Source organism: Acipenser ruthenus, chromosome 3 (assembly GCF_902713425.1).
Source record: "Acipenser ruthenus chromosome 3, fAciRut3.2 maternal haplotype, whole genome shotgun sequence".
Lineage (NCBI taxonomy): Eukaryota > Metazoa > Chordata > Actinopteri > Acipenseriformes > Acipenseridae > Acipenser > Acipenser ruthenus.
The window spans coordinates 6696361-6717349 of NC_081191.1; the positions used below are offsets into that span (position 1 = coordinate 6696361).

Genomic DNA, 20989 nt, shown 5'->3' on the forward strand with positions numbered 1-20989 from the left:
ACCAATGATTTTGCATTGGCCCCAGAAGAGCTCAGTTCTCCGATCAGAGCGTCTTATTTCTGTCTTCGATGCTTTGTGAAGGGAATAGCACATGTTTATCCTGGGGAGGAGAAGCATGTAAATACAATCTGCTTCTTTGCAGAATCCTTCCAGATTTACTTTGGTATGATTGCCATAGAAACCACATTATGATCTTCATTACAATTTGGGTGGTTCGATGGGTTTTGCCGCATAGTTGAACCATTTTTATTTACCCTTATGGGAATAGTGTAGGAAAATGAATTATCCATACAACAAATATCTTAATCAATCTTGATGATGACAGTAAAAAAAAAATATATATATTGATTTAATAATAATGCAATTGAATAGAATGACTAATAGAGGTATGTCGAGAGAAAGAGGATAAAGAAGTTTTCAATGCAGAGATAATCACACTGTTGCAAACTACTATAGTCAGATTTAGTGTAAAATGTAAGCTTAGATTGGCAGTGGTATTTCTTTTCATTTTCATTTACAATAAGATATGCAGTAGCCTTTGTCATGTTGCCAGGAATTGGCAAGTCTGGGTTGTCAGGTTGCCTGTCGGTGGCTTTCTTGAACCTGCCTCTCAGTTGGAGTCACCTTGGAAAGAGCCAATGTGATTCAGAGAAAAAAAATACTTCCAATGCTAAAAAGCTATTTTCTTTGTATTTATGCAGATAACATTACGGATTTCAAGTATAATTTACTAAAGCAGTTATTGGAGGACGTTATTTTAGTATGTATTAATGGATTGATAACTCGCATCATTTTGAGTCATTTTTATATTTAAACCTTGGGGCACTGCAAATGTAGTATTTCATTCCACACTTGAGATTAAATTAACACACATACCTGTAGCAGCAGAGCCAGATATGTACATCAGTTCATTGTTAACAAACAGTTTTTCTTGTAGGGTATTTTTAATCACCTGCTGGCAGCGCTCAAGATAAGTTTTTAGGTCTGGGAGTAACTTACCCTCTAATTCTAACACAGAGGGTAAAATGCAGCATTACCTTGAAGTCATGAGTAATTTCAATAAGTACTGTACAATCTTTAATGATAATGGGGTTGGCATTTTAACAGCAGTGTTTGAACTACTGTACAACCAAGCATTTGTTCTACAAGTTTCTTTATTGGGCTCAGCGCATTTTTTATCACACTGACTCTTCAAATTAATTACGTTATATTCTTAAACTCGGTGAACATGATACAACTTCAATATTATTATTTATTTCTTAGCAGATGCCCTTATCCAGGGTGACTTACATTGTTACAAGATAGCACATTATTTTTATATACAATTACCCATTTATACAGTTGGGTTTTTACTGGAGCAATCTAGGTAAAGTACCTTGCTCAAGGGTACAGCAGTAGTGTCCCCCACCTGGGTGGGAATCCACGACCCTCCGGTCAAGAGTCCAGAGCCCTAAACACTACTCCACACTGCTGCCCATACAGATGGATAAAATAAGGAAATGCATTAATACTTTATAAAACAGTTCATTTAATATTAGGCACCTTTTTTAGCATATTGCATATTGATTTGAATTTAAGTTTAAGGGCCTTATCCATAGTCATATGTATGAATGGTTTATAATAAACCAGCATACTAATCTAGAACTTTGCATATGTTTTTGGAGGGTGGATGACAGTAAGCCTGAGTTCAAGCTTTAGTTTTTTGCTGACATAAATCTGTATGAGTTTTTAAATAAGAAGTGTTCGGCTTTGAAGCCAACATGTTTATTTGAATAGTTTAAATCTGGAAAAGCATCCTGAGCTGTAGTTCTACATAGTTGTATAATACATTCTTATGCATGATACAATACCGTTGTATTTGCCACTGTTACAATTTTTCTTTTCTTTTTTTTTTTAATAAATAAAAACAACGTGTGCAACAATGGTCTCTTTCCCTTGGCTGCACAAATTCTGTTTGGTTTTTCGGTTTTAAACTTTCATTTTGCTTTTACCAAAAATCGACAGGATGTCAAAACAGCTAGAGTTGTTAAAAAAAAAAAAAAAAAAAAAAAAAAAAAAAAAACTGAACCAATCAAACTGATTTGCTTTCCTGGTCTCTCCATTTGTCAATCTCTGTAACATTATTTAGCCTCCATTGTTGAGAGTATTACATTCTGGTGTCTGTCTGTCTGTCTGTCACATCAGTTGTCCATCATTTTTACATATCTGTGGAAAACCGCTTATTAAATGTAGATGCGACTTTATTTAGCAGAAGTTATTGGATGTATCGGATTGTGGGGCTATATGGTGGTGTCTGTCCTGTCATATTTTTACATGCATCTTGAGGGCAAGGTTTTTCCACCTACTGTAAATCAATCATTTTTATATATTTACCAAGATACTTGCATATTACTTTCTTATCTCTTGGTCTTAGATACAGTACACACTTGCTATAATGCCCTTCATTATAAAGTGCCTGGCCTCTGGACCCCAAATAGAAAAAAACATAAAAAGATTATATAAGTACACGCTGTCAACATCCCGGTCTGTACACACGGGAAGCCACCTCCGCAGTGAAGTTAACTCTTGTCTTAATAAAAGCGAGCGCTGTGTAACTGCCTCCGAAACGAAAATCATTTTATGTTGCAACAAAGCTGGAAACTATATTGGTTTTTTGGTAAAAGTAGTAACACAGGCATATCTCTGTCATGAATATAGGTTGTCAAAAAGCACTCTGTTTTTTGGCTTGTTCAGCTTGTTTTTGGCTTGTTCAGCAACCATGTGGCAAAGCAAAATTGATTAAAGATTCTTGCTTTTATTCACAATCTCATTAACTTACTTCAACAGTATCGTTCATTTTGATTGCCCTTTTGCTGTAACAGGTTCGTTATAGCGAGGGTGTGCTTTACCACTTATCCAATTTTCAATAAACTAGTAATTTCATATATTTCTCGGTCATCCACTTTATACAGATAGCTTACTGGCATACTTGTTACTCGCAGAGAAAGCAGGACCGATCAGTTCTTCTAAACATTTTGCATTCACCCATACCAATATATTCTTTTAACTTTTTTTTTTTCTTAAAATCAGCACTATTCCAACGTCTTAGTACAATGTCTTGCTTTGTCGTGCTCAAGGTAACATGCTGTAACTTTCCACCTAATAATTAGAATGTGTAATTAAGAATGCATGCTAAAATCAACCTGGTTAAAATGTTTAGTCTTTGAATAATAAAATATAGTAATCTGTTTTATGTAGTCTGATAAGTATGTAAATGCATCCCTCTGTGTTACAACTGTTTTTGGAAAATCATTGGTATTTGGATTATCAGTTTAAGCCTGCATTACTGTAAAAGATTCAGTAAACTTTTTTTTTTTTTTTTTTTTCTTTAGAGGAAGACCTTCCTAATCCTCCTCAGAAACAGCCAGAGAAAGTGAGCAAACCCAGTGTCATCAACCTGACAGGTAATTCAATATATTCTTTACATTTCCTCTCCAATAAGCAAACTATTTTCTCTTCTCCAGAAACCACCCTGTGTTTTAAAATCCTCTTAATCTGTGCTAACTATCAGGCTGCTTGAACTGTGTACTTTCGTGGCAGAAAGAAGATCTCCGCATTGTTTAGGGTACAAGGAATCCACTTGAGAAGGCTTTACAAAGTAAGCCAATGTATATAACATATTCTTTGCTGAATTACTTTGTAATGACTCAATTAGCTTTCATTTCTGCACAAAGGAGATTTAGCTGCATAAATTAGGTAATCCTCATCGGGAAAGTGTCACCACAGAAGGACAGTTTCTAAATACAACACACATTTGCTGTCACACCTATAAGAATATAATATAGACATCTCTGTATACTTTGTGGTTGAGCGGAACAGACTTCTGCCACTCAGAATCTGACGGGGGACAAGGAGCTACCCTAGGGACTGGCAACGTAGATGTCTCTGAAAAGGTCAACTTGACACAGGCTCTGACAATCGACCCACCGCTCTGTCTGCTTTGATAAAAATCAGATAAACTTAAGACCGCTAATTGATCTGCAGCCTGTTTAAATGTTGGCCATGCATATCTTCATTGCATATGATTAGCACGAAAAGCAAATGAAGACTAAGGCGAGAGATGCCTGGTAAGAAAAAAAGGCTGGTGACAGCAGGATAAAATTGGAACAGGAATATAGTTTCACAGGAAAGTGGGAAAGGAAAACATTCTCCTATCTGCATGTGCCTGTTAACTGGCCTGTGCTATATTTATCAGCAACAGAAATCCTGTAGAAAAAATAAAAAAAATACTACACACTTTCCAGTTGTGTCCTAGAAGTAACTGACTCTGGTGCTTTTCATTTCCAAGCCTTTTAAAAACAAGATACTGAATTTCACCAGCTCAAGGACACACCACTTTCAATAGCATACACACACACACGTACGATTTGACAGAAAATAGGGAGAGTATCTGCTTCTTATCAGGATTTTACACTTCCCTACAACCCATGTCAGCAAAGGCAGAGTTTGCTATTGTATCTGAGCTGTGTCCAGGGAGGAAATGTAGTCTCGGTCGTTTTCCCCATCATAGGTACCACATTCATCAGCAGCTCTGCTGTCGGAGAGAGGGTGGACAGGGTAATGCTGGCAGGAAGTAGCATTTCAGAGCTCTTTCTGCTGTGACATGTGGAGAGGAAATAGAGTGCTGTTTTCAGGAAGAACCCCACCCCCTGACAGGAAGTCCGAAACAGGTTGCTCTTTGGAGGGTTTGGATTATACAGGGAACCCACACTAGGTCAATAAACCATGCTGCTGTTAGAAACATGAACACATATTTGAACTCTTAGGTCAGTTATGAATATTGAAATGATGCTTGGATCTCTGCAGGCATATGTTTATTGACAGAATTATTTATTTATTTATTAGTTTGATTGATTGCCTTGATCAGAGGTGATTTAGAAACCGATTTTAAAAATGCATGTGCGTAGAAAAATGCAACTCACAAACTACTTGCCGCAGTAATCAAACTGCCTCTCCCTGCAATTAAGTTGCTTCTTGTTAATTGTGTATCATTTCTATTTTTTAATACAGTGTAATAATAGAGTGTGTATATTCAACATTTCTGTAGCTTCTGAACTGTAGTGCTTTTTGTATTTTAGATGGTAACTGGATAACTGTTTTTTTTTAAATAAATAAAATATATATATATATATATATATATATATATATATATATATATTTTTTTTTTTTATATTATTTATATATATATTTTTTTTTTGGGGGGGGGGGGGTGAGATTTAAGATTTCATGATGCATACCCAGTGCTATCTATCCATTTCTGGGGTGACAAAGATACCGATACCTTTGGAAATGTCAATCATAATATTGGCAGTGTTTATCGTCTCAGATGATCCAAACGTTCAATGTGAACTGTGATCAGACTTTTGCCCCGCTGTGAATCCCTGAATGCTTTGACTTGACTCCTACTGCAGGCTATGGTTTTAGTTCAGCTGCTCAGCACTAACCTTTGTCCTCCTGTAGACGGTTAACTTTGTAATACTAGAATGTCGGTTGCCATGTAGAGCAAGAGGTTGACGAGTATTTCTTTCTTGCTGGGCACAACGTGACATGAACTTCTAACAGCACTCAAGAATGCCAGAATGTTTTTCAACACTGCATTTTTTTCCCTTGAAGAGTAATGTGCATGCATTGTGGAAGTCAATAAATGCAAAATATTCAGCTTGAAAACCTTAAAATCCAACTGTAAAATTAATAGCAAGTTGTTTAGTACCCCCCTTGAAACTGTTTGCAATAGATTGTGTATTTCACTGTAAGTACACTGCTGTGGTTCATCATAAGACATCACCATCGATTTAAATAATGTATTCTGTTTTATCTCAAAAGCAATTATTGTATTCATATTTAACTTTTTTGTCTCTGACTTTTGATCTGAGGGTAATTCCCTTTTCTTTTATCCAGATTGCTGAATGAGTTGACAGGGTTTTTTTTTTTGGTTTTTTTTAAGCCTGCTCTTCCTGGATTAGTTTGTGTTCCAAAGAGATGTAAGCACTTGAAGAAAAATGTAATATTTCCTTAGGCCTCTTGTTTACACAGGTGCAACTGCATAAAACTATATTCATTTAATATTAATCAAAAAGAACAAAACACATTACCGCTGTACACAAATCTGCAATCAGTGATTTTTATCTTTATTTTGATATTTTGGGATTAGATTTGTTACTTTTAACCCTTTCTTGAAGAGTGCAATGCAAAGGAGACATTTTGAACTTGTTAAAGATGAATAGTTCCATGTTAAAATATATGGCTTTTGGCAGTGAAAGGATGTTTAGAAATATATCCAAATCTCTCTACTTGGAGAATGAATGACTTGCAGATTATGTGCTGAACAGTGCAGATTCTGTAGCTGATTAGCAGACTGTACTGTTCACACATGAGTATCACTGCCTCAGTCTGTAGGTTTGGATTCGCACAGCTTGTGAACTGGAGGGTGCTGCTTGGTCTGAAGTCATTGTCAGGTTTGCCCTATATAAAGTCTCCTATAGTAAAACCATAGAAAAGTGTAATAAAGCATAGTGAAAGCATGGTGAAGTCCTGATAAGCACTATAAAGTAAAGTATATTTAAAAGTATATTTAAAAAAATATATAATATGCATAGTATAGTCTTGGTGAAAGTGCAAAATGGCCATGGAATCTACTGTGGTAAGGGGCAGCTGAATGCCCACAATTGTGATGTTAAATTTTCACAAAAGAATGAATTGGTCATTTTGATCACATCCTTTGATATGATGTTGATATAGACTACCTTTTGAATGTGTTTACTTATTTTAGATAAATAACTGGAAAAGCATCCGTACTATGAAAGTGTTGCATTCTACTATTTTTAATTCGCCATTCCGCCATCTAAATGCATGTTGGTACTGATAGCTTATGCTAACTTTGAAACCATCCATAACTTTAAACACTCAATCATACACTATACAGTAGTAAAACAGAACTTGGTTACAAATTGACAAAAGTTTCAACAAAAATAAAACAAATTATTTTAAACTAACACAATTAGGTTTTGACTGTCTGTTGAAATAAATGAGCAGAACAGAGGTGATCTTTGCTGTTAATTTTTGTGCTGTTTAGGTTACCATTCCTCATCCCTTTGACATTTCCTTTCTATGTTTCTGAAGAATGAGGACCGTTAACATACCGCCTGATTTGCATTAACCCATCATCATTCATTTAAAAGCCATCAAGGACTGAGGGAAACCTCTAATAACATGCAACTGTGACGTGTGTCAGGTTTTAATAACCCTGTGACCCACTGATGTGTATCACACATAAAAGGAAGGTCTGAACCAGCACTAATGTAGTAGTAGTAATAATAATGTTGGTTATAAAATGTAATAATGTTCTAACTTTTACACGTGTAGTTTTGTCCATCATACAGTATTGTTTAGCTGGGTGTTTTAGTGGCTGTTTTGGTACTCCCTCACGTGAGCTTCACTATGTCAGTCAGTGGATCAGTCAGCTCGTGGTCACAGCTCTATGTCTGGGTTAGCCAGAACATGAAGAGAGATATCATTCACAATGGATTGCTGCGGGCGGTGCTGAGCCGGTATCTGTTTCTGCAGGAGAGGCTTCAGGTCACCCTGCAGGTGTGTGAACTCATTGAATTGCAGCTCAGATATTGCCAAGGTCACGCCATGATGCATACCTACAATCTTAATGAGACTTGTTATGCTGCCTAAATAATTTACTGCTGAGTAAAAATGGTTTATTTGTGTGTGTGCGTGTGTTTTTTCCTGGTTAGAAAAAATGGCAATAGATATGGTTGGCAAATCCACTTGTCATAAAGTATGAAGCATTTGTAGATTAGTAAATTTGTATAATAATCAACCTGAAAAATACATGAATAAGCAAGGAAAGAAAAATAAATATTTAATGACTTGAGACTCGTTTGCGTGTATGTTTCCAAGCTCTGTGGATTCCACCATTTTCCCATCGAAAGCATAATTCAAATAAATAGTATATATATTTTTGCAGTGTTTTGACTCCATGTTGTTTGTGTTAGTACCCCTTGGTGTACACTGTGAATTACACCTCGTAGGGGGTGTTATTAATGGGACAGCTGGGAGCTCCCTTGGAATCTGCCAGTGTCCTTTACTGCCTGCTGCTGGTCAGTACTGAACATTTGGCTGCATTGTTTAATGATCGGGCTGGCTGCTGCTTCTTCTCCTTCTCCTTCTCCTTCTCCTCCTCCTTCATAATCCCCACAAAGCCACTGATGCATCATACGACTAGGGAGAACGACAGCTTGCAATTCACATTGAGATCCGGAAACTAGTAGAGCATTTCTAGGATGAGTTTAAATTCCAATCTTACCAACATGGGCTCTGATGAACATATTACTATGGCAGCAAATGGGTGTGTTCAGAAGAAAAAAAAAAAAAAGTAATTTTCAAATTTCAGCCTTGCAAACTGTATTGAGAGAAAAAAGAACATCCTGACTCCCAAAAGACTGTATAAATTACTTGTCTTGCCAAACAAATGAAGGGGTGCTTAAGACCTTAGCTACCTGGAATGATCAACATACAGAGTGCTGTAGAAAGCAAAGTGTGCCAAACAAGTCATCAATCAGTTAATGGTGTGAGTAGCACGTTTTAGCACAGCAGTCCTACAACAAAGATGTGCGTGTGAGGGGAATGTATTTCATCAAAAGCCCGTCCTGTGTAGTGGTGCACGTCATCTGCAGAGCTGCAGCGAAGGGAAAGCCATGCATTTTCAGAAACTCTCCCTGTCACATGTAAAGATATTTTGAAAAATGTGTAAATGTAATATTTTACAGAAAAATAAAACAGGTGTCACTGTATATGTATCATTTTGTAAAGTTTTAAAAATATACTACAAAAAAAACATGCATTCAATAGTCTTCAGCCTGGGAAAAACTAACAATTTTTCAGATTGTGGACACATTTGTATTAAGAAAAATGCTTTGCTATGTATGGTGTATCATATTCTCTCTTTATTCAATTTCATCTAATAATTTCTTTGCTGTCTTTATGCTTACTGTTTTGTAGAACTGTGTTGAAAAAAGAACATTCCATTCATATATCGTGAATCTGTTCTGTGGCATTAACAGATTCACTGTTTAATTTGTTTCTGGGTAGTAGGATGGGATTCATGTAGCAACACAGGCCATTGGAATTCTGTTTTAATGATATAAACAGTGGCTGTTTTTTTTTATACTGCCCTCAAACCGTAAAGTTAAAAGGCTGGGGGGGGGGGGGGGTTGGGGATAGACAGCAGGATTTATGTACCGTTTAAGGGTTGTGTTTGTCTTTCATCCATCCACAGGTTTTAGATCATTTGAATAGATCCCTTTGTGTTTGTTTATTGTTTTTATTTTAATGTTGTATCATTCTTTTATTTATTTTACTTTTTTTTTAGTTAATAAAAGCACGGATTACAGCAATTACTATCAGGGGCTGTGGGACTGTGTGGGAGATCAACCCGATGAGCTGTCTTTCAAACGTGGGGATGCTGTCTACATTCTGAGCAAGGTAAGACTGTGTATTTATAGCAGGAAGAACTGCAGAAATTACATTGCAAACTGCACACATTTACACATGCTTGATTAACACAGAAGTGTATGTACAACAGACTCTTCTAATCTGGACCACCATAATCCAAACTGGCCTTTAATCCTTACCATGCTGTCCTAATGAAATGCATTCTGATCACAGCAGTAGAAATCAAAACTTGAGTATTGTAATTCTGTGTCAAGTATGTTGATGAATTTAAATGAACTGAAAAACATAAAAAATAGACTAGAAAAAGCAAAATAGCAAACAAATCACGCCTTTGGGTTACATTAGCCAGGGCCTGCTGTATGTGGATAATATTGGTGTTGGACTGCAGTGTTAAAACATTACAAATATTCAATGTGTCCCGTGTTTTGGCTTTAACAGTACACAATTATGGAGCGGCTGTATTAATTTTTTCAAGATTTCAAAAGGAAATTAGTTGAAATGTACTGTACTGGAAATCTTTTCCATGTAACACAGAAGGCAATGAGGAAACACACTGAGATAATATTGTGATGCAACTGCAGAAATTAGACTGAAGATAAAAAATAAAGATAGAAGTGGTGTTTATGAAATCTGAGAAAACAGCAGACACTGTTAAAAGAAAAAATCCTGTTCTAGTTTTCAGATTATATCTAGATTATATTCCATGTGCTTTTCAACAGTCTAAGGGCAAGGCATCTGCAACAATTTAATAGATGTAATATGCCATTCAAATTTGAATGACAAAATTTGGCAGTTCATATACATTTGGCAGTTTATATGACACATATTTTTGCTATAAAGAAACTGAGACAGTAAAAAGTGCCCAGCTTGTCAGCAAACTGAGTTATACTTTATTGCCTTTACAATGTTTTGATGTGGTGCAAAAAATATCTATTTGGACTATGTACAACCACCATGGAGCTAATTCGAATTGAATACTACCTTTGCACCTATATGTGTGTTTTATACATTTACGTATAAACTGGAAAGGAAGGTTGCAGCATTTCATTTGAATGAAAAGCAGCCTTGTAAATTAATGTTATTCCTCTCTGTCAATACAACGTAATAGTCTGGTGTAAGGAAGATATATGTAGTTTCACAACCTTAAGTATGTATAATTGTTATAAATTGATATTGTCCATTATGTTTGCCTTTGAGTGTGGATTTGTCTCTCTAGATAATATAGAAAATAAAATAAACAGCATTTAGGTAGCCAGGAAAATTAGTTTAGCATTTGCCTCAACCAAACTGTTATCTCAATCACAGTTTTGCAGTGAACTCTTCACCCTTGGTTCAATCTGCTGCACAGTCATTGCGTCCCATTATCGCTGTGGGACATGAGCAGTATGAGCAAAGCACCAACACTGAGCTTTTTGCATTCAACTGTGCCATCTTGTGGTTATAAAGAAAAGAGTGTTTGCACAATATTGGACCTTGAGTCTAGTGCAGTATGTAGGGTCTTTTTTTTATATAATTATAACAACTAAGTAAAATGTCTACTTTGTCATATTTCTATACGCATGCAAACGTAATATTGAGCATCTGTGTTCCATTTTTTAAGCCCACATGAAAAATGTTTTCAGTTATATAAATTAAAATAACTGTTTTAAACCTGGAATTTATTGGGTGGCTTTTAAGTCTGTGTTTGTTCCACTTGGCAGACTGTCTTTTATTCTTTTTTTATTGATTGGTTGTTTTGTTTGAGTTCATCTCTACAGTATAATATATATATATATATATATATATATATATATATATATATATATATATATATATATATATATAAACATATATAAACAATTACTAAAAGCAAGTCACCTTAACTTCTCAATCTTAAAGTACTCCTACATGCTACAACAGTACAAATATTGAAGGCATACAAATATAATGATATGTTATAATACAGGATATATTTTACACTCTGGGCAAATTGCTCACTCCATATATGCTATTGGAACAAAGTTAAACCAAGCCATATATGTTTAAATATTACCGTCATTTATTTATAATCGTTGATTTTAAATATAATAATATGTTCTAATACAGGCTATATTTTACTCTCTTCAAACTCTTCAAAACTTTATTTGCTTTAACATTTTATCATTTTTATGCAGCAAATATATATTTGACCTGTGTATTGCAATTCTATGGGCAATTATGTTGATATTTCAACGTCACTAAAATCCTACCCTTTTTAAAGCATGTCTAAGCAATCCTGTGAAGAAAGCATGTATATAACTGTCAATCCGCAGCCACTGTAGTATCTCAAACTGTTTGAGTTTGATCCTACATTGTATTAAAAAGACTGACCCTTTTGTGGCAGTCATTTTACAAAGGTGCTGTGCAACAGTGTCAAAGGCTCTACCTCCGAGACCATTGGAGGTACTGACTTCGTGTCTGCATGTACTGTTTTCTTTTATTTGTAATGTAATAATCTAACTTCCCAATTACTTAGTCAATCTGTATTTTTGCTGATATTATTTAATGTTTTAATGAAATTAGAGAGCATGTCAATAAACCTGACATAAGGTAAATAAATTAATTGCCCCACTTCACAGAATTTCAGAATAAATAGATTTTATTTACATATTTCTTTTAACAGTTGAGGAAAGGTAGCAAAATAAAAACAAAAAATAAATAAATATAATGTTAAAGCCTTTGGATCAAGCTTCGCTGTCTTTATTCATTTCTTTTAAAGTTATTTTTTTCTGCTTGCTATAAACATAATGAACTTCTGTGGAAGGCTTGATGGCTTGTGCCTTCTTAAAGATATATGTCATGGTTACCGCCAACAGAGAGATCTACAGCAATTGTGAAGCCAGATGAGGTGTAACTATAAACTAAACAGAGCCTGTTTGAATGAAGATATTAGGCACCAATTTCGAATTGCATAGGAAGTGTTCGGGGTGAAGGAAACTATGAAATACAATGGTCTCATAAGCAACATCACTAATTGCTATGTGCATTCAGTACAATTTAACCAAGAGCCCTTAATATTTATTAGAGGAAACGTTACAGTATCTAGTGTGCAAGGTAGTAGAAGCATTTAAAGCTACACATATATATATATATATATATATATATATACTTTCTTTTCTATTTTTTTTTCCAATTAGCAGCTGCCATTTGACCCCAAAACCTCTGGCTGAGATGTTCATTGCTTCAGTGTTTTCTGGCATTTTTGCAGTTTTAACCTTTGTCCCTTTCTATTAATAAATCTGTCTGCGGTTCACCTCATTGCAGAAAATGAAGGCTTTCTTTTTCATTTCAGCTAAAATATATATATAATATTTTTTACTTCCAAAACTAGTAGGGGGGTTTGCCTATAAGCTGACCTGTGCCTGCAGTATATACAAACCTACAGCCTATTTGCAGCAAACCCAAACATTCACATTCAACGTTGTTCTTGGTTTCCCATAAAAAAAAATATTCCTAAAGAACATGCCATTGAGAGAATCAAACCAGTATTACAGAAAATATTTTAGACAAACGGATAACTCCTTCCCGGGCTGTCAGATACGTTGCTGAGGCCCTGTGGAGTGGTCTCTCCACACACTGCATGAGACGCCCTTGAATTACTCCTTGTTGGGCCACCTGAAATCCAAAATTCGGAACGTAAAGGCAAACATTACACTGAACAATATGGACAGTGTCCTGGCTGAGTGTAATCAAAGAATTACCATGTGACCTGCCGGAGCAGCTCTGTTCTAATTGCTGTAAAGAATGACCATGTGACCTGCCGGAGCAGCTGTGTTCTAATTGCTGTAAAGAATGACCATGTGACCTGCCGGAGCAGCTGTGTTCTAATTGCTGTAAAGAACTACCATGTGACCTGCCGGAGCAGCTCTGTTCTAATTGCTGTAAAGAATGACCATGTGACCTGCCGAAGCAGCTGTGTTCTAATTGCTGTAAAGAATGACCATGTGACCTGCTGGAGCAGCTCTGTTCTAATTGCTGTAAAGAATGACCATGTGACCTGCCGGAGCAGCTCTGTTCTAATTGCTGTAAAGATTGACCATGTGACCTGCCGGAGCAGCTCTGTTCTAATTGCTGTAAAGAATGACCATGTGACCTGCCGGAGCAGCTCTGTTCTAATTGCTGTAAAGAACTATCATGTGACCTGCCGGAGCAGCTCTGTTCTAATTGCTGTATTCTAATTGCATTTAATGTAGATTTCTGTTCAGCACACTGCTTAATTATAAACTGCATTTTCTCAGGTGGCTGAGAGATTGAAGATATTTTTTGTGATTTTGTAAGTCACATATGGTATAAAATCTGACCCAAATGTCAATAATTCTAAATTGGTGTCTGTCTGCTTAGACTAGTGATCTAGTTTTTGTATGTTCTGTAGCTAACCATTTAATTTGAAAGAAGATTCTATTTTTTATGGATCCAGACTGCTATATACATAATTTTCCCGTTTGCTGTTTAACAGGGTGTCATCTATAATGTGCAGTAAATATCGACCCATATAGCAATGTAATAATCCTCTGTTTCAGTGCCATATTTGCATGCGATAATGCCTCATTCATTACTGATTTGGTGTTGCAGTCTTTAACACTTTCATAAGAAAATTATTGTTAAAAATAAGTTACCTTTTATGACAATGGAATATTTTGTTTAGAATAGTATACCACCTGGTGGACAAATACTGTAATTAACAATATTTCAGTGTCTTCAGGTCTAGCATTTAGGAATATGGAATCTTATGCACTGATCATCCCCATCTGTCTGTTAAACTAAGTGGATTTGCACATACCTTCTCCAGACTTTTATCATACACTCCTATAGACTTTGTTGAATTTGGTGTAAAACCAAAAAAACTGTTGATTTTTAAATTTCATGAAAATGTATGATGATTCCAAAACATAAACCAGCCCAATACTTTGCTTTATTAGTACACAACTATACAGCAGGAATGGGGGGCCTGGTGATTCACTGGCAGAATGGAAGGTAGATTTGCTTTCTTGTGCAGCCTCATTAGGCTTTACTTGGGAGACTTTAGAAATGCCCAGACAAGGTGTGAAATAATAGCACAAATGTTTCAACCCCCACGATTTTTTGGCATTCCCAGACATCACACTGAGTTTTCTGACACATTTACAATAAAATGTGGACAAATTAGGTGTGTAACTTCTGCGTCTCTTTGAATGCCACTTCAGTTCCTCTGCAGGTTCACTCCTGTTTCCTCCACAGTCACCAGCCCCCACCCCCTTTCTGAAGTCTCACTTCAAAGATATCAACCCCTCTCAATTTGTAATTTATAAATATTACAAAATGAGAAAAAACAAAGTTGATTAGCTTAAGGTTTTGTAATGGAGCTAGATGAGAAGGTACCTTTTTTACTCAATGTTCCACAGGGCACATTCCTGAGTGGGAATGTGTCTTGAACGGTAACGCTCCGGAGTCATTAAAGTTCCAGTTAGAATGTGGTGGTGTGGAATTTTCACATGGATGCTGGAGTAAACATTTAAAGCCAAGTGGATGGTAGTTCAAAACTACAGTCAGTGGGGGTGGGAGAGAACCACTGTTCACAATTACTATATACAAGACTTACTCCTTGTAACAGGCAGCACAAAGCAAAACTCATACATTTAAAGAGGCTTAATTATGAACACCTCTTGCTGAAGAACACCTACTTTTAAAATAACCTCTGTTTTGCTAGGTGATGTAGGCAAGTTACAGCTGTAGAAAATCTAAAATAACAATTCCATATTTTTTTTGGCATTATGACTTGCTTTTAGTAATATTACTTAATACATTTTTTTTTTTACCTGACTGGATCTGTACTGTATTTGCTTTCTTCAACACAGCATCAGAGCAAATCAAATTAGTTTTATTTATTTATTTATTTATTTATTTATTTTTAGACTGTGCCAGCTCCTGGGGAGAAAAGTGAAGTAATGGTGTGCATATTCATATTATGCTATAAATAAATAAATGGCAGTACATATAGTCTAGGGCTTTACTGGCACTGCAGTTGTGTGTGTGTGTGTGTGTGTGTGTGTGTGTGTGTGTGTGTGTGTGTGTTTCATCACTATGATCAACCAAAAAAAAAAAAAAAAAAGATTTACATTTCAAGTCCAGAGGTTAGCAGAAAACCTTCCGTCTCAAATGTGCCTATTCACACACCACCTCCTTTAATGCCATAATCCAGCCAATATGCTGCACATTAATACCGCAGGACACACTGAGTACAGCCTGTGAATTTCTTCTAAAACTGTCAAGACCATCCCCCTTTTTTATTTCTATTTATTAATTGATGTGATCCTGTAAATGTATTGCATTTATTACCATTTGCTTCAAGTCATCATTTTTGTACTGTTGTTTTCTACTAAGTGCCACGTATCCCTGAATCTCTGCAGCACTACTGCATGCAGAGAAAGGGTCTTTGTGTTAGCGATTATCCAACCTCGTCAGATTCTGACTGCAGGCCTGCCAGTGATAACTGAATAACCGCATAATGTAGCCTTATACTGAATGATTAATAGAAAATAATTACACATCCTACAAAGGGATGTAATGTGTCTTATAAATCGACTCCAATAGATTCCTGTACATTAAAGGACTCTTCATTATGTTATCAGTTTTACTGATGTTCGGTAATTCTTATGCACAAGCAGTTCAGTAGATGTTAAGGGCTGTTTGCAGTGAGAAATGCCAGATGGCTGACATGTACCTGCATTTCTATACATACTGTGCATGCAGATCCAGGCTGGTTTTCAGTTTGAAAATGCTGTCCGTGTGCTGCACTAATGATCTACTCGTTATTTGTTTTCACTGAAAAACACAATCATTCTAGTCTGGACACAACCAGGTAATGAAGTGTCGGAAGCATATGTAATGTAAACATTTTAAATGACCATTTACAATAAATGTCAAGTTTAATAACTTTTCCGAAGGTAAAGTGTTACCACGTGAATTAATTAGTATAAACCTGACAGGCTTCTGTTGCCTTAATTGCACAAAAAAAAGAAAGGAAAGAAAAAACTAAGTGCATTTTTAGTTTGATTAATTATCTGGCTGTTTTCAAAGAATGGCACACTCACTAATGTGCTTCATATGCTGCTTTTGCTGTGATAGAAGCACTTTATATACTTGCTCTATGGATTACGAAAGTGTTTTTATTTTAAGTAACTGATGTTTAATAATTAGCTATTTTCTATAAGAAAACAAAGATTGTATGATTAACTTATGACCATATTGTTGAAAAAACAGAATTAAAATAAAAACAATAATGTAAAAACATAATTAATAGTGTGTGTCATATATATATATATATATATATATATATATATATATATATATATATATATATATATATATATATATATATATATATATATATTACTGTATACTTGGCAGCCACCTGAAATCATTACATAATTTACTATTTAAAAATGTCTGCAGTAGATTTAGTAGTATAACTGATTTAATTTGAATATGTTGCTCGCGAGGCTCGTGCAAAGAATAGTAATGATAAAGCCAGAGGTTCAGTGAGGTGAGTCTGTCTTGTCTTCCTGACTTCAAAGGATCCATTAATTAGCTCCAGTATCTGCTTTGCCAGTGACACACTAGAACCTTTCTGCCTGTGGTTAACTATGGGAATGCTGCTCGGGTTTATATTGTACTGTGCAGGAGCTGTAGTAATGAGAAAAGACTAGTGCACATTTGTTTTGTAATTAGTCAAATCATTTTTGAAGAGAAACTGTGTTTTAATACAGTTTCAAGATAATGCTAAAATATTTTGTTTGTTTAATCTTTTTTCTTTTTTATTCTTCAAGCAATATGGCTTTACTCTTCTGCAAATGCACTCTTTTTTTCTTGATCATATTTATGGTTATTGCCTATTAGTGTGATTGTGAATTATTTAGTTAGTGTTCAGTCTAGGGCAGGGTTAACTTCACGCTCATCTTGGCTTAAAGTAGTTCAGTAATCTGTTCTTCATACTGTTTGTCATATTGACCTTGAGAGGATCTCTGTTCCCCTGACAAACAGATTCTATTCATTTCCATGATATCTGCAGCTCTGCAGACTGCTTTATCCCATTACATGTTGTAGTGTCTGAAGGCTTTAGTTTATTTTCAGTTGTATTTGTGAACACTATTTCTAAACTTAGCACACCAATAATTTCATGAAGCAACAGTACATAGCTACACACTGACTTTTGACTTCATTTTGATGATGAAATGGTTTTTTTTATTAATTATGTTCTCCTATTGTATTCTGCATGCAGTGTTGACCCTGATGTATATTTGTCATAGACTCAAATTAAAAGTTCTAAAAACCAAAGTGCCTCAATATGTTCCTATGTTTGTAAGTATGCCCCTGGCAATTGCAGTTTTTTTTTTTGTTTGTTAAATGTTTTACAGTACATTTACTCTATTTCTTCTTCTTCTTAAATCAAGGTTATACTCGTAACCAGAATGAATAGGAAGGACCTTTAGGGAGTCCTCTTTGTGTGTTTTTGTAGTGGTTTTATCAGTGAGGTTCCTAAAACTCTCATTCGTTTTTCATTTAGGAGTATCAGAATTTTGGCTGGTGGATTGGAGAAATAAAAGGAAGTATTGGCATAGTTCCAAAGACATACTTAATGGAGATGTATACTCTTTAAGACGTTCGGAGTAAGTATGTTTAAATTCAATCTAGTACTATTGCAATATATTTAAAAACATCTATTATGCCTTTTTTTTTGCAAAAGTGTGTATGTGAATATATATTAATTTTGCCTTCTAACTTCTATTGTTTTTCTTATCTAGGGTCATCTACAATCAAGTAACTTGTGTGTTATTGACCAGTCAAATGATACCATTACTTGTAACTGCATTTGAAGCTGCTTTGTAAGCTTGCCTTAACATTTACCCATTTTAATATATATATATATATATATATATATATATATATATATATATATATATATATATATATATATATATATGAATGAATTAACTGTTGTTCCAAGACATATTCCCCTCAATACCTTATAGTAGTATGGAAGTAAATGTGCCCTTATATTACAAACCTATCCAAACTACTATTAATAAAACAGTAAGGAGAACTTGGTTGGGTATGTGTGAAGAAAGTATACAACAGATGGTACTCTGAGGATCAGAATTATAATACTGTGAAAAATATTTCCAAAAAGAACAGAATTGAATACTAGAGATTGCAACACCTTTTCTGTCTGTAACTATACACTATACCTTTTAAATGCATTAACAATTACTAAAAGCAAGTCACCATAACTTCTCAATCTTAAAGTACTCCTACATGCTACAACAGTACACATTATTGAAGACATACAAATATAATGATATATTATAATACGGGATATATTTTACACTCTGGGCAAATTGCCCACTCCATATATGCTATTGGAACAATGTTAAACCAAGCCATATGTGTTTAAGTATTACCATCATTTATTTATAATTGTTGATTTTTATTTGTATGTTTTATTTAAATTACTTGGATAAAAAAAAAAAATCAGATTCTAAGCAGCTTTTGTATTGAGTGAAATGTATCAGCAATGTTAGCAAAATAGCTTTTAATATTTGTATTTTAAAATGCTAGTCAAGGAGTGCTATGTATTTCTGTGCCAAAAATATATATAATAGGAAAAATTAATCTTTAGAAAATACATAAAAACGAACACAAGGTGGCAGCAGAGACCATGCACAGCTGGTGTAATCCCCCATTCTCAGTTGTAATTCTGCCTCATTATTGTCAATTCATAGTTTTTTATTCATATATTTATTTATTTTATTATTATTCCTCCACGGGAGGGGACTCCCTGCTTGTAAAAATACATAATTAAAACTTTTCAAAACTATTCTTGCAATGAAACATGACATCTGTGACACCTTTCTTCCATTCTTTGTCTCTTGTTTATAATTTGTCCCTTTTGTTAGCCATGCCAAATTGAAAGAAAACATATGGCAGGGAAATCCTCCCAGTTTAGTACAGTAATATCCCTCTTTCAGGTTTGATACCTGTATCCTTCAACCAGTTTGTGCTTGTTTTTGCTTTTTGTTTTGCATCCCTCCATTTAATTTCAGTATTTAGAAATATGTATTACAAATTAATTAATTTCTTTATGTATCATTTGATTACAGTTGAGTAGATTGCTATTTGTTCAGATAGATAGCCATACGTAGATTACATTTGCTAGTTGCTTAGTAATAAAATAATTTGCTAAAATTACAATTCAATATATATTTTACCAGCATGGAATTACATGAACAAGGCACAGGTAATACATTTTTATTGTGTGATTTGTATAATGAATCATTTTGCTCTTTCAGCACAAATGTACGCTTTTTAATGATATTATTTGTTAAAGAATGGGGGATAGATCATTCTAACACAATAAAGGCAATCATAAATGGCACGTGTCCCTGTTATTTTTGTGCACCCAGTAAATCTTGTAATAACGTTCCACCCTGCACATTTTTAAGGTTCAAATAAAGTTTAATTGTTTTCAAACTGTTACGATGCTAATACATCAACAGCCTGCTGTGTAACTAATGAAATTACTTTGTTATGATTAATTTGGAAAAGAGTTGATTGTAGTAATTAAACAAAACAAGCTGAAGTGAATGATTCTAATGCCATATGGCCCCATAAACTGAACCAAGTCAATTAAATGGTGCTGGGAAGCACATTTATTTAGGGAAATTAAGATATTGTAAAAGTACTGAGGCAAGGTTTGTGGTAGGCTTACTGTACTATCCTCCATGATGGGGGGGGGGGGGGGGGTTATGTATGAAAACTCTTTGTTTTATTATTTCTTTATAGCCCTTGCTGTAGGTAGTATTTTGTATTTACTGTATAATGCTAAATTAGTTTGGGTTAATACGAGTGTGGTTGGTAATTTTATTATTGGTATGTTTTTCTTCCAAATAAACACTTGTTACAAATGGTAAATTACATTATTTAAACACAGCAGTAACCTGGGGACCCCAAAGTGTTCAGCTAGCTTTGAAATATATTTATATATTATATTTATATATAGAATCAATTCAGTTGTGGATTATGGCAGTATTAGCAGTTTATGCAGTTAAAAACTCAACCATGTGTAGAATTTTCTAAATCGGACAGCTAATATATTTGCATTTCTATTTGGCAATGATTTCTTTTTACCATGAGATCAACAGGCAGATCCATGTGAATGGTGCGTTGTTTTTAGTTTAGATTTTTAAACCTATGCTTTAAACAAGCCCCTATACTAGCCTGGACAATGCCTACCCAGATAATATTGCATATACAAAACCTCCCATAGAATGAATTTAGAAATCCAGCTAGTCCTGGAGCTGAAGGATTCAATTGTAAATGTGTTAGAACAAAATGAGCTCCACAATGTGCTGCAATATTTTTAAATGAAGTAGAACATATTTTGTTTAAAATAAATTGCAGCTTTATAAAAGCATGTTTTACATTCAAAAAGTTT

The 20989-nt window shown here is 34.8% G+C and overlaps 1 protein-coding gene across 2 annotated transcripts in view; it reads left to right on the top strand.

Annotated features, from left to right (window-relative positions):
- The window catches only part of skap2 (src kinase associated phosphoprotein 2), a 65202-nt gene extending 45274 nt beyond the window's left edge, over positions 1 to 19928 (top strand). For both annotated transcript variants that reach the window (XM_034058763.3, XM_034058761.3), the window contains exons 10-13: positions 3372 to 3443; positions 9419 to 9531; positions 18062 to 18164; positions 18300 to 19928. In XM_034058763.3, coding sequence (XP_033914654.3) covers positions 3372 to 3443; positions 9419 to 9531; positions 18062 to 18154 — 278 coding nt within the window. In that variant the 3' untranslated portion in view covers positions 18155 to 18164; positions 18300 to 19928. The remainder of the gene's footprint in view (positions 1 to 3371; positions 3444 to 9418; positions 9532 to 18061; positions 18165 to 18299) is intronic.
- The last annotated feature ends 1061 nt before the right edge of the window (positions 19929 to 20989 follow it).